We start from the raw sequence: 14,564 nt of genomic DNA on the forward strand, positions 1-14,564 counted from the left end.
GGTTAAGTTAGCCAAAAAGGCTAATTAAAAAAAAGTTGGTTCCTTAGGCCCATTTGTGTATATTTATCAAAATTGGTTGAAAATGTGTTCAATAGGGCGCGTTTTCAATTGTTTGTGTAAGAAAGTACGTTCGGTTGAGCATATTTTTTTGCCTAATCAGAAGTATCAATACTTTTAAGAAAGTATCGATACCATTGCCTAGTATCGATATCAATTTGAACTTCGAAGTTCAAGAAAATTGAACAAAAATTAAAAGTATCAATACCTTTTACCATGTATTAATATCATCAATCTTTCAAAATTCTATGTTTTTCTTTTGTTCATTTTCATATGTATTTTTCTTCACATATTTTACCATTTCTCAACCTGTTTGTTTACCTTACAAGTTTATAAATGAGATTTATGTAACTTTGACTTGCAAATTGGCTATCAAGCATTGAAAGAATGAGTGGTGGTGGTGGCAGCTGCTTCGTTGTGAGGCTGCTATAGTGGCACTTTCCTTAAACTAATATTTTAAAGGTACTCCCATTTTTAATCGTATCTCACTCTCGCTACTCTGATAATGTTTTCTTTTCTCTCCATTAAATTACAGAAAAAAGATTTTGGCATAGGAGGATTCACCATTTATCCATCCTCCAAAGTTAGGTGAAGACAAGATGCTAGCTACCATTAGAAAGTAGCACTACACAAAGCATCTCTCCTTTTACCACATTGTCAATCAACCACTTTAATCCAACCAATAGATTCACAAATTCCATTGCAGCTCTAATAGAAGGAAGCAACAGCAACACATGCAAAGGTATTGATATTAAAAACGTATCATCCTGGACACATTTTCATTTTCTCTCTTTAAAATCGACTCATTCTGATAAATATATTAGAAATAAGCCTAAACAACCAAATTGTTTCTTAAATCGGGCTTTTCAACTAATTTAGCCTTTATATATTACTAGCTTCAAAATTATAATTCATAAATAAAATCCTTGATAAATTATTTAAATCGTACTTTCACTCTTAGTAAGTTTTAAAATAAAAAAATTTCACATACAAACCAATGATTAACTAGAATTGTATTTATAAAAAAAAATTCTAGATTGAATAGTGTATATAAAACAATGAAAATTCACATTTGACAAACACTATAAAGAATACTAACATAAAATTAAAAAGTTCAAAAATAAAAAAAAGTTAACTCACATTTATTTTTATGACATTTTTCATACTCAACAAGTGGATTTTTTTTTTGTCTTTGACTCGTGAAATTTTATTTTGTAAACAATAAAGAGTCCAAATCATGCTATCATATGGAATATCAAATTCACCTTGTCGCCGATTACCTTTTCACTTGCATCACCACTCTCTCTTAAAACTCAAGAAGAAAATGGAATTATTTTCGGACACTAAGTTATGATAATTTCACTTGATTTTAGAAATTTCAGAGTTTGACTTCCCAAATAAAAATTTGTCAAAATTGAAACACAAGTCAACTATTATAAAGGAGAGCGCAAGAAATGCAAACTTATGTGTCGCCATCTCTAATCACTTGTTCCATTGAACTGCATTCTTTTGCTCCTAATCACTTGAAATTCCCTAAAAAATATCTTCAATCTAGGACACCCTTCCATAACTAATTCTTCTAAAGAAGGGAAGTTGAAGGTGTAATTTCCAGGACAAAAGCTTGTGAGGCTATGTAATTTACTTAGTTGTAAACATTTCAATTTACTGACAACTATTTTCTTCTGGTAGCCTCCATCGTTTCCCACTATTTTTGTCATCTTAGTGCACTCTCTTACTCTTATTGTTGTTAGTTATATGACATGTCCAAAGTTGTGAGATTTTTAAAATAGAATTCAACAAATCATCACAAAGCCAAACTATGAATGTTTGGAGATTAAAAAGAATATAAGCTCCGAACCTTTGCTTAAGTTTCTGAAAAAACTTAGGGTGGGTTTGGATGGGCGATTAGGTGCGATGCGATGCGTTTAGTTTAGTTTATTTTTTGTCTCACGCTACAGTATTACTACAATATTTAATTTCACCACCACCGCTATTTTTACACTAATCGCAAGTAAACACACCGTCTATCCAAACACACCCTTAATTTCATATTTTTGATTCGTGTGACAGACCCGATACAAGGGACTAGACCTTCGAAATCAGAACTAGTAAGTGCAAGACTTTTCAGATTGTAAAATCTTCGAACGAAAGGAAATATAGAAGATCCAAAACAACCACTCACTTGAAAATGACATTGTTGACACCATTTTTTTTGATGAAAACGGGGTCGACTTGGATTTTAAAAAAAGAATGAAAACGGGAGTCGCCACCAATCCTTTTTTGACGAGGTGTGATCGGGTCACCTCAAAAAGTGGTTGTTTTTAATAAATGATTTAATTTTATTTAAACAACGATTTTGGTCTACGAAATTCAGAAAAATGAGTTCGGGAGTCGGTTACGCACGAGGAAGGATTAGCACCCTCGATACACCCAAAATTGGTACCTAGTTGATTAATTAGTGTCTTAGTGTCGAAAATTGAAAATTTGAGGAGTTTTAAAAATACGATCCTTAAAAGAAACTCTGATAACGTGAATTGAAATATAAGATTCTCTTGTTCCGAAGGAATATCACATCCAGCACGTTAGGACACGATACTCTAAACCATCGAAACCAATATCACCTTATAGTTTAATGAAACCACACTTTGAAGCTTTAAGAGGATATTTGGCTATTTAGTCGAACGAGAAATCGAAACCCAGCACGTTAGGGCACGTTTTCTCGATTTTCCAAACGCGAAATATTGCCTTATTTAGAAAAATTTCCTTTTGATGCTTGGTGTTAATGCTTGACAAAACAATAACGAATACGACAAGGTAAGCAAAGTAAAGTGAGTAACAACAATACAATAGGCAAAAATGAAATGACGAGGCGATTACATAAACAAAGCATACAAATAAATAAATAGAACTAACATTTTAGAAAAAGCACAAGTGTACATGGATAAATAAACAAACACCAAATAACAATGATGACGATAAATACAATTATGTAAAAATGTATATACATGTATAATTTTTAGCCATAAAATAAGAAACGCATATAAATTATAGAATATGAAAACATAGATAAATATATACATATATAAAAAATCGGTAAGTATTATAAAAATAAAAATGTAAATATGTGTTTATATATATTTACAAATTGTGATAATATAAAATATATGTATGTGAATTATAAAATATGTGAAGTATACAAAAAGCATTTTTAAGAATATAAAGAATATATATAAGTATGTATATGATGTAAAATATGCATAAATATATGTAAGTATATAAGAATTATGAAATATGAAAAATATATTTAAGTATGTATAAGTACGTATATATACATATATATGAATTAAGATGTATGTATTTATGCTTATACCTATGTATACATAAAAATATGAGATATAAAAATATAAAAAGTATATTTATAATAAATGAAAAGTATGTACGTAAATATATTATAAAAATGTATCAACAATTTGAAATTATGAATATTAAAATATTTTAATATAAATAATATATAAGATGATGACATATATATTTAGCGATATTAAGAATCCATATAACATACGTAGAACACATATAGTATATGCATACCTTAGAAATGATAAGAATGATAATAAAACTATTTTCTACACTACATAAATACATACACATATATATATATAAACAACAGTATATACAATATAATATTAGAAAAATATATATAATAGTGTAAAATATAACTAATAATATTAAAATATATACAATGATAATATATATAAAAGATATATGTATATATAATTATATAATATAATATTAAAATATAATAATACGACATAAAAAACATGACACAAATAAAGTATAGTATTAAGGACACATATATAATACATGAAGAATATACATAATACTAAAATATTTAGGTAATATATGCGTATATTAAAAACTAGTAATAATATTACCGAGGTATATACAAATATGTCAAGTATATATACGTATTATAAATATATAAATATATAACAAAACATAAACTAATAAAAATAATAATAATAATAATAATGATAACATTGGAATATAAAAGAAACAAACATAAGATTAATAAAATATTAGAATAAAAATGAAATAAAAATATTAAATATGAAAATATATATATATGTATACACGTACATAATAAAAATATATACTAATACATAATAATAATACTAATACTAATAATACTAATAATATAAAAATAACAAGGATATTTAATAAAGATATAAAAATAAACGAAAAAAAGGACTAAAATTGAATTAAAAACAAAGTTGTGGGGCAAATGTGAAAGGAAATGAAGAGAAATGGGCTTATTTGAGCGCGCACAAAACATAGGGGGACCGAAACAACAATTATTCCATTCCATTAAAACGCAGCACATTAGCGGGGACTAAATCAAAAAGCGCGAGAAATTATGGGGTCAAATTGGAAAAAAGAAAATGACTTAATTGCAAAACCCTGAAAAAGCGGAAGGACTGCGCGCATAAATATCCCATTCAAATGAGAACACGCGGATCCTCTAGCGGGTCGGGTCGGATGGTTCGGGCATGGTTAAAACGACGTCGTTTTGGGGCTTAAGTGTAGCCCCCAAAACGACGTCGTTTTGGAGGGCTATATAAGGCCTAAACTAACCAAAAAATCATTTGGGGAGAGGGAAAGAAAAAAAAGAAGAGAGAGGGAAGAGAGAAGGGAGAGAGAAGGGAGGGGGGAAGGAAAATCCAGCCAGGGGGGGCGGTCACCGGACGGCCACCGGAGGCTCGCCGGCGCCGGCGCCGGCCACCGGAAAAGGTAAAAAAAATATTTTTTATTTTTATTTTTATTTTTTTGTTTATATTATATTGTTATTTTTTATATTTTTTTAGTATATATATATGGGAAAATAGAACAAAAGACAAAACAAGAATAGATTCACAACCACCTTAGGTTTCCGGTTCTGATTTTTTGACTTGTTGATTTACTGATTTTTGGGTGTTCGAATCTCTGCCTTTCGATGTTAAGATTGTAGTATTTCGGATATCAATTGTTTGCTTTTGGTTAAGAAATTGAAAGAGAGAAGAAGAAAAAAAAAAGAAAAAAAGGGTCCCCCAAAATACAACCGATTCTTCCCTTTGAAATCTCAAAAAAAAAATCAAAATCCACCCCTCCGTTTACAATGACCATAGGGCTTTTATATAGCCCAAAATCCAAAAAAAAATACAAAGAATTTCATTTTTTGGTGTTTTTCTTTGCTGTCCTTTTTTGTCTTCTTTTGCAGGCATAGAGTGGTGGAGGCAAGTGGGTGTGCTGGTGGCAGACAACTGGTAGTGGCGGGCCAAGGTGGGGCGGCGGCTAGGGTTCTTCTCCTCTCTTTTTTTGCTGAAAATTGTTTAGGTTTGGGCTGGGCTTAGGGTTTTAGTCTGTTGGGCTAAATTGGGTTTGGTTAGGGTTGGTTTAATTTTGTGATGGGTTGGGCAAATATTGGGCTATACAGACATGTTTGGTGGAAATTGGTCCATATCACCACAATTTTCCTCTAATATGGGAATGACCTTGGAAAGCAATTAAACATAAACAAGTCAGGCCCAATGTTGCAAAGACCACACCTGAGACGATAAATACCTTAACTATCAAGCCAACATACGGATCCATAAACACAATGATTTAATACACAATACAATACTTGTTACATACTCCATCATCACTTTCTTAATTGCTTACTAAACAAAAAGGCTCTTGTCCTTAACAGTTTCTTTCATTTAAAAGATACACACACAACATTCTTATTTTGCTTAGTTTCAAATTTATGTTTCCTAATTTAGTTTCCCCCTTTTAACTTTAAAATTACAAAATGTTTATTTTTATGAAATCACCAAAATTAAAATTTAATAGAAAATTGACTAAAAGAACAAATAGCCGAAACTCAATAAAAGTCAAATGGTTATTATTTTTAATGAAAACTTATTCTCATAAAAGGAAAAAACAATAACACAATCAAAATTGATAGAAAGAAATACTTAAATAAAACATCAAACTGTGAACTAATAACCAATAAAAAGATTGAGGTTGAAGAAAAATGAAAAGAAAATTTGTAGATATACCATGAAAATCCAAGTTAATTTAGAGAAAATTTGTAAATATTTATTTTTGAGTTTTTAATCTTTCAAAATTCTATCTATGTTTTTCTTTTGTTCATTTTCATATGTATTTTTCTTCACATATTTTACCATTTCTCAACATGTTTGTTTACCTTACAAGTTTATCATGTCTAAAACATGATTTTAGAAAAGCTACTATACTGGAATCAAAAATATTTTGTATTTATGATGAGATTTATGGAACTTTGACTTACAAATTGGCTATCAAACCATGAAAGAATGGGTGGTGCTGGTGGTGGCAGCTGTTTCCTTGTGAGGCTGCTATAATGGCACTTTCTTGTAAAGGTACTCCCATTTTTAATGGTATCTCACTCTCTTTACTCTGATAATGTTTTCTTTTCTCTCCATTAAATTATAGAAAAAAGATTTTGATATGGGGGATTCACCATCCATCCTCCAAAGTTAGGAGAAAACAAGATGCTAGCTACCATTAGAAAGTAGCACTACACAAAGCATCTCTCCTTCCCCACATTGTCGATGAATCTCTTTAATCCAATCAACAAATTTGCAAATTCCATTGTAGCTCTAATTGAAGGAAGTAACACATACAAGGGTATCGATATTAAAAATGCATCATCTTAAACACATTTTCATTTTTTCTCTCCAAAATCGGCTTCCTCCGATAAATATATTAGAAATAAGCCTAAACAACCAAATTATTTCTTAAATCGGCCTTTCTGACTAATTTAGCCTTTATATATTACTAAGTTCAAAATTATAATTCATAAATAAAATCCTTGATAAATTTTAAATTAAATTCTTTAAATCCTACTTGCACTATTAGTAAGTTTTAAAATAAAAAAAAATAACCAATCATTAACTAGTATTGTATTTATAAAAAATAATTCCAGATTGAATAGTTATTTAAAAAATTAATTTTATTATCTATAAGTTAGATCTCTAAAAAATTATTTCTACAATTACCATGCAAGATACCACATTATTGTAGTTAAAATTAATAATAATTTGACTAAATTTTGAAGGTTAATGATTAAAGTTATAAAAAAATTAATATTAAATTAACAAAAATTAAACATTAGGGCTAAGTTTATATATATATATGTATTTCATCTGCCCAAATCTTAATTTTTGATGGATTTGTAACTTCAACCACCCACAACACATGTGAACCAAATTGCTTGCAACACTAAAATAGCTGAAACTTGGATGCCTATCTGTCTATTTATCCATCAAACAAGTGTACTAGTAAATGCAAATTCAAACAACATTTTTTCTCCTCTCTAATGGGGTTTTCAAGGACAAGAAGATCATACTCTCTTATTGCTCTTAGCTTTCTCACCATTTCATTTCTATGTTTAGAAAATGCCAATGGTTGTTGCAATGTATACAAAGGTAAGTGGGTGTATGACAGTTCCTATCCCCTCTACGATACATCAGCCTGTCCTTTCAACCACAAGGAGTTTAATTGCCTCATGTATGGCCGCCCTAATTATCTTTACGTTAAATATAGATGGCAACCAAGCAAGTGTAATTTGCCAAGGTACATATCTCTCACCACCCTCAATGTTTGATCTGCGTGGCTATTAGCTTAATGGAACAAATGACAGGTTTGATGGGACGCATTTTTTGAGGAGATTAAGGGGCAAGAAGATAATGTTTATTGGGGACTCCATAAGTATAAACCAATGGCAATCTCTGTTATGCATGCTTCATGCTGCAGTGCCTACTACATCTGGTATAATCACACAAGACTTGCATAATCACACTGTTTCCACTGTTACTTTCAAGGTAATCAATTTATTCCATACATACATACACTAATACATACATGTATGTATAGGTAACTAACTATGGTCTATGTATATGGTGGACTGAAACTTTTAGCACTATAAGGTATCCGTGATGCTATTTCGTTCGTTGTACTTAGTAGACGTTGAAGAGGAAACAATTGGCAGAGTTTTGAAGTTGGATTTTGTAAGGGATGGAAATCTATGGAAAGAAATCGATGTTTTAATATTCAACACTTGGCATTGGTGGCACCATAGAGGACTGAAGCAATAGTATGAGATCTACAAAAACAAGTAATATCTGATTAACTGATGCTTTTAAGTAAGAGCTAAAGATCTGTAATTGTTAACTGCAAATGGGATTATGTGCAATTTGATGAGACGATTCGTAAGGACATTCATCGTACGGTTGCTTTTCGTACAGCTTTGACAACATGGGCTAAATGGGTTGATTTAGATGTGGATACCAATAGGCCTAAAGTTATGTTTCAAGGAATTTCCCCTTCTCACTACAAGTGAGTTGTTTTCCCTGTTGCGATCTCTTTGTTCTGTATCGGCCTTCCGAGTAATATGATTACTAGTCTCTTGTTTATGTATGTATCAGTGGCATAGACTGGAATGAGCCAGAAGAAAGGAATTGTTCAAGGCAGACAACACCATTCAAGGGATCGATTTATCTAACCGGTTTGCCTCTGACAGAGTACGTAGTTAAAGAGGTCATAAGGAACATCAAAAAACTTGTTCATTTGCTTGATATTACGATGCTCTCTCAATTAAGAAAAGATGCACATCCTAGCACTTACAATGACTTCAACGGCATGGATTGCACCCACTGGTGCCTTGCCGGCCTCCCCGATACATGAAATCTACTTCTGTAAGCAGCTCTCATCAAATAGCGGAGAAATTTCGTTTAGGCACTAGCTACCCAACATATATGTGGCCTCCTTAAATTATTTATTTTGCTTACTGAAAAAAGATCATAAGATTATACATTGAAAATATAATAAATTTGTTTTACTTCTGTGTGCAGCTCTCAATTATGCATGTGATGTCATTCAATTATTTATGGCATTGGTTTGTTTTCTTCTTGCTTTAGATTGTTTCTCCTATTGCCTAAAAAAGGAGAATTGGTGATATTATCATTGCGAGGATGAATATGTGAATCCTGGGATTGAAGGAGATATTAGCTTCAGCTTTTCATCAAAATACTGAAATAAGTACATAATATTCTTTATAGAGAGAACAAAAAAAGATGAAACAAGCACACACAAAATGAGTAGCAATCTTAATTAAATCGTCTAATCCCCCAAGCTGATACAAAAATACCAGCAAAAAGTATAATGTGGCTGAAATACATCCATAAAACTGGGGTCAACCTTACTACTAAAAGCTTTCATAGGTGTAATTCCCAGTGCCAAACATGATGCACTTCAAAATCAATACTTAGGTTATAATGTGAAATGCAATAGTTCAATAGTGGATTTGCAAGAACTGCATAAAGGATAGTGGAAGCCCCCATACTCCAATAGAGCAACACAACCTACAATGAAAAAGGCATTTCCATGGTCACTTTGTAAAGCATTAGTTAAGCCATGATGAAAATAGAAGCGTAAATTACCATTTGGTTTGAATTGAAATGAAACTGAGCTTGCAACCCAACATATTTCCTTATTCCATTTGGAGCAACTGATCAGTAACCTCGACCACTTGAGAATTTTTCACATTCTGTACGTGCGTGATAAAAAGAAACAATTATAAAGAAAGGTAAAACCAACGTTATCAAAAGTGAAACACTTTAAAATGATTGGTACCGTTTCATCGAACATATGTTTTATGGTAGTGTTAAGGTCGCCTTCCCACTGCAGTTCACCGTCCTCATCTCTTTTTAAGTGCATTTGGTCCAGCCTTGGTGTGCTTAACTCTCCATGACAAAAATTCTTCATATTGGGGCACTCTGTCACTCTCACCATTTGCAAAACTGGGAACTCCAGTGAATGATGCGCCAATGAAAAGCTTGCTAGACTTGGCAGATGACTTAATTTCAAATACTTTAGCTGGGAAAAACAATGCTGCCTAGTAAGTCTTCACCTTCACATGATATGATTTCTTCTATCAACTCACAATCAGCTATGCTCAATCTTTCTAGTAGCGTCAGGCTCTTAGCTGTCGAGAATGCCATTAGATTGATGAATCCATGGCATCTTGAAACTTCCACACTTAATAGATTTTTGAAAGACAACAAAAATGGCTCTAAAGTCATTACTGTTAGCTCTGGAAGTTGAGACAACCTTAACGCCTCTAACTGATAGCATGCCGTTGTGTGCCTTTCCTCATTGATGAGTCCTTCAAACAAAGTCTTTAATGCCAACTCTGGAAGTTCAGACAAGCTTAATTCCTTTAACTGAGAGAATGCTGATGTATGTCTTTCCTTGTGGCTGAGTCCTTCAGACCGGACTATTTCAGAAATGGAAGCATTGCTTATAAAAAGCTTCTGAAGCTTTGGTAGTGATCGAATGAAAGAATATGGAAGAGTAGTGGATGCCTCAGGAAAGAATTGGAGGTTAAGAAGTTCGAGGTTTGGGAAACACTGCAATGAGAGTTGTCCATCACATATGCCCTTCATCATATCACTCGTCTTCAGTGTTAATTCTTGTAAAACAGGGAAAGTGTCCTGGCAAATATATTAAACATGGATTAAAGAGTTTTAAATTTAAGTAAGAGAGAAGGTGAGAATATTAGTTAGTTGAAAAGGCAATTTATAGGTAATCTCATATGATTTGGATGTAATCTCAAGGAATGAAGATGGAATATCAACTATTAATGAAGATACCTCATTGACGCAAAACAAGGGTTGTTGGTTTGGGATTTCAACCTCACCAAATATCTGTGCTTTGGGGCATTCAATAACCTCCATTTGTTCCAACGATGGCCATTGGGTGGTACGCATATTCAAACTGTTGAAAGGTCAACAAAGGTAGGAAGCAACTAGTTAAAAAGGTTGAGCAAGTTGCACCGAATGTTGAAAAGTTGAATGGGATAATTGCAATTTTGGTCCCTAATTTTTTAGGCCATTTGCAAGTTAGTCCCTGAACTTCAACTATAAATAGGCCTTTTCATTTTTCATTTCAACCATCCCAACCAATCTTTCTCTCTTAGTTTTCTCTCTTCTCCCATTTGAGAATTCTTAAGGAATTCTATTTGTTTGTAATATTTTGGAGATAGTAAAGTTATCATCTGGTGTTAGTGCCCGAGGACGTAGGTATAATTTACCGAACCTCGTTAAAACTCTTGTGTTCTTTCTTGTCCTATTTTTCTTTCAATATTTGAGGGTATAATAGTAGTATTTAATTGTGCTATTAAATTACTATAGAAGGGATATTCTGTCTAAGGAAAGACTTGGTATTTAAGAGATCCATGTGATCCACCACTCTTTCCTGGGAATTGAACTTTGTGTGATTTTTTAGTACAATAATTTACACGCTTCCGACCCTATTGGAACAACAAGTGGTATCAAGAGCCGAAGGTTAATCGTAGTATGCTCTGTGGTTGCAGTTTGAACTGATCTTCCACATCAGAAAAGATTTCCTTAGGTATATTGAAAGATTATGGAGAAAACGGTCGGTGTAGGAGCTTCAACATCGTCCATGTAGACAAGACCGACAATTGCAAATGCAAGACTGGTCGTGGAGATCTTTGATGGCACAGACCATTTTGGTATGTGGCAAAATGAGGTTCTAGATGCCCTTTTTCAGCAGGGTCTAGACATTGCCATTGATGAAGAGAAACCAGATGATGTACAGGAGAAAGATTGGAAGGCGATCAATCGGTTGGCATGTGGCACAATTCGATCATGCCTTTCTCGAGAGCAGGGGTATGCTTTTTCAAAGGAGACTTCTGCAAATAAGTTGTGGGTGGCACTTGAAGAAAATTTTTTGAAGAAAAACAGTCAAAATAAGCTCCACTTGAAGAAAAGACTGTTTCGCTTCACATACGTCCCAAGTACCACAATGAATGATCACATCACCAAATTTAATCAGTTAATCACTAATTTGCTGAATATGGATGAGACATTCAAAGATGAAGATTTGGCTTTGATGCTGTTGGGGTCACTTCCTGAGGAGTTTGAGTTCCTAGAAACTACTCTACTTCATGGCAGGAGTGATATATCTCTGAGCGAAGTCTGTGCGGCCTTATACAGTTATGAACAGAGAAAGAAGGACAAACAGAAAAACTCAATCAGAGATACAAAAGCTTTAGTAGTCCGAGGTCGTTCATACACTCGGAAGAAAACTCAAAAGGGGAGATCAAAGTCAAAGTCCAGACTCGGGAAAGATGAATGTGCTTTTTGTCATGAGAAAGGCCACTGGAAGAAAAATTGTCCAAAGCTGAATAATAAGGGAAAAGCTGTTGTAGATGCTTGTGTTGTAAAGCATGATACCAGTGACTCTGAACTATCACTGGTTGCATCATCATCGTCGTTCCATTCAGATGAGTGGATATTGGATTCGGGTTGTACCTATCATATGTCCCCTAACCGGGAGTGGTTCTCTGATTTAGTAGAACTAAATGGAGGAGTTGTTTATATGGGCAATGACAATGCCTGTAAAACTGTTGGGATAGGTTCAATCCAATTAAAGAATAAAGATGGATCAACCAGAGTTCTAACTGATGTTCGGTACGTGCCCAGTTTGAAGAAAAATCTCATCTCATTGGGAGCCTTGGAATCCAATGGTTCAGTTGTTACTATGAGAGATGGGATTTTGAAAGTGACATCTGGCGCACTTGTGATATTTAAGGGCATCAGGAAAAATAACTTGTATTACTACCAAGGTAGTACAGTTATTGGAGCAGTCGCTGCAGCTTCCGGTAACAAAGACTTGGACTCAATGCAGTTGTGGCATATGAAGTTGGGACATGCCAGCGAAAAATCCTTGCGAATTCTGGCAAAGCAAGGATTGTTGAAAGGTGCAAAGGCTTGCAAATTAAAATTTTGTGAGCATTGTGTTCTGGGAAAGCAAAAGAGAGTGAAATTCGGCACTGCTATCCATAATACAAAAGGTATTTTGGAATATATTCACTCAGATGTGTGGGGGCCTTCCAAAACACCTTCGTTGGGAGGAAAACACTACTTTGTTACTTTTGTTGATGACTTTTCCAGAAGAGTTTGGGTGTATACCATGAAAACTAAAGATGAAGTGCTTGGAGTTTTTCTTAAATGGAAAACTATGATCGAAAACCAGACTGGCAAGAAAATCAAGCGGCTTAGGACGGACAATGGAGGGGAATATAAAAGTGATCCGTTCTTCGATGTGTGCCAAGAGTATGGTATTGTTCGACACTTCACAGTTAGGGATACACCACAACAGAATGGAGTGGTAGAGCGTATGAATCGAACATTGCTGGAGAAAGTTCGATGTATGTTGTCTAATGCTGGGTTGGGCAAGCAATTTTGGGCTGAGGCTGTGACATACGCTGGCCATCTTGTTAATCGTTTGCCATCATCTGCATTAGAAAGAAAAACTCCTATGGAGGTATGGTCTGGAAAACCGGCTACAGATTATGATTCCTTACATGTGTTTGGATCTACTGCATATTACCATGTGAAGGAGTCAAAGTTAGACCCGAGGGCAAAGAAAGCTCTCTTTATGGGAATCACTTCTGGAGTGAAGGGATTTCGTCTTTGGTGCTTAAGCACAAAGAAAATGATCTGCTCCACAGCAGGTGGAGTGTACTCCAAAACAGGTGGAGTTTGAGCAGATGGGGATTTGCCCAGTTAATAAGTCTAATTCTCCAGCCACAATGGAGGAATTAGAGGTTGAAGAGGTTCTGACCCAAGAACCACTAAGTACACCAGAACCAGTTGCAGTTGCAAGGCCACGGAGAGAAATTCGTAAACCTGCTCGATTTACTGATATGGTGGCCTACGCCCTTCCCGTTGTTGATGATATTCCTATCACTTATCAAGAAGCAATGCAAAGCTTAGAAAGTGATAAATGGAAAAGCGCCATGGATGAAGAAATGCAGTCTCTCCGGAAGAACAATACTTGGGAGTTGGCGCAATTACCGAAAGGTAAAAGGGCAATCGGATGCAAGTGGGTATTTGCAAAGAAAGATGGATCTCCTAGCAAGAAGGATATTCGCTACAAGGCAAGATTGGTAGCTAAAGGCTACGCTCAGAAGGAGGGAATTGACTACAATGATGTATTTTCCCCTGTTGTGAAACATTCCTCCATTAGAATTTTGTTGGCCTTGGTAGCACAGTTGAATTTGGAGCTAGCTCGACTTGATGTTAAGACGGATTTCTTGCATGGTGAGTTAGAAGAGGAGATCTATATGACTCAGCCAGAAGGATACACAGATGCTGGTGGTAGAAATTGGGTTTGTAAGCTTAACAAATCGCTATATGGATTGAAGCAATCCCCGAGGCAGTGGTACAAGCGATTTGATAGCTTTATGAGAAGGCAGAAGTACACAAGAAGCAAATATGACAATTGTGTATATTTGCAGAAGCTGCATGACGGATCTTTCATTTATCTACTCTTGTATGTTGATGATATGTTAATCGCTTCAAAGAGCCAAAATGAGATAGATAAGCTGAAGGCTCAGTTGAATCAAGAGTTCGAGA

At 34.2% G+C, this 14,564-nt stretch overlaps 1 protein-coding gene across 1 annotated transcript; it reads left to right on the plus strand.

Annotated features, from left to right (window-relative positions):
- Positions 1-7,435: 7,435 nt before the first annotated feature.
- On the plus strand, positions 7,436-8,802 carry LOC107936349 (protein trichome birefringence-like 38). The gene is made up of 5 exons (XM_041078654.1): positions 7,436-7,692; positions 7,760-7,940; positions 8,037-8,116; positions 8,275-8,454; positions 8,544-8,802. Exons 1-5 carry the CDS (start codon positions 7,436-7,438, stop codon positions 8,800-8,802), a joined length of 957 nt encoding a protein of 318 aa, XP_040934588.1.
- The last annotated feature ends 5,762 nt before the right edge of the window (positions 8,803-14,564 follow it).

The sequence above is a fragment of the Gossypium hirsutum genome, chromosome A10 (assembly GCF_007990345.1).
Source record: "Gossypium hirsutum isolate 1008001.06 chromosome A10, Gossypium_hirsutum_v2.1, whole genome shotgun sequence".
Taxonomy (NCBI): domain Eukaryota; kingdom Viridiplantae; phylum Streptophyta; class Magnoliopsida; order Malvales; family Malvaceae; genus Gossypium; species Gossypium hirsutum.

Bases quoted from the DNA above. Each gene is read 5' to 3' on its own strand.
- LOC107936349 (XM_041078654.1), top strand. From the start codon at position 7,436: ATGGGGTTTTCAAGGACAAGAAGATCATACTCTCTTATTGCTCTTAGC. The intron at 7,693-7,759 runs GTACATATCTCT...AACAAATGACAG, and splicing joins AGCAAGTGTAATTTGCCAAG to GTTTGATGGGACGCATTTTT. The intron at 7,941-8,036 runs GTAATCAATTTA...TGAAACTTTTAG, and splicing joins TTTCCACTGTTACTTTCAAG to CACTATAAGGTATCCGTGAT.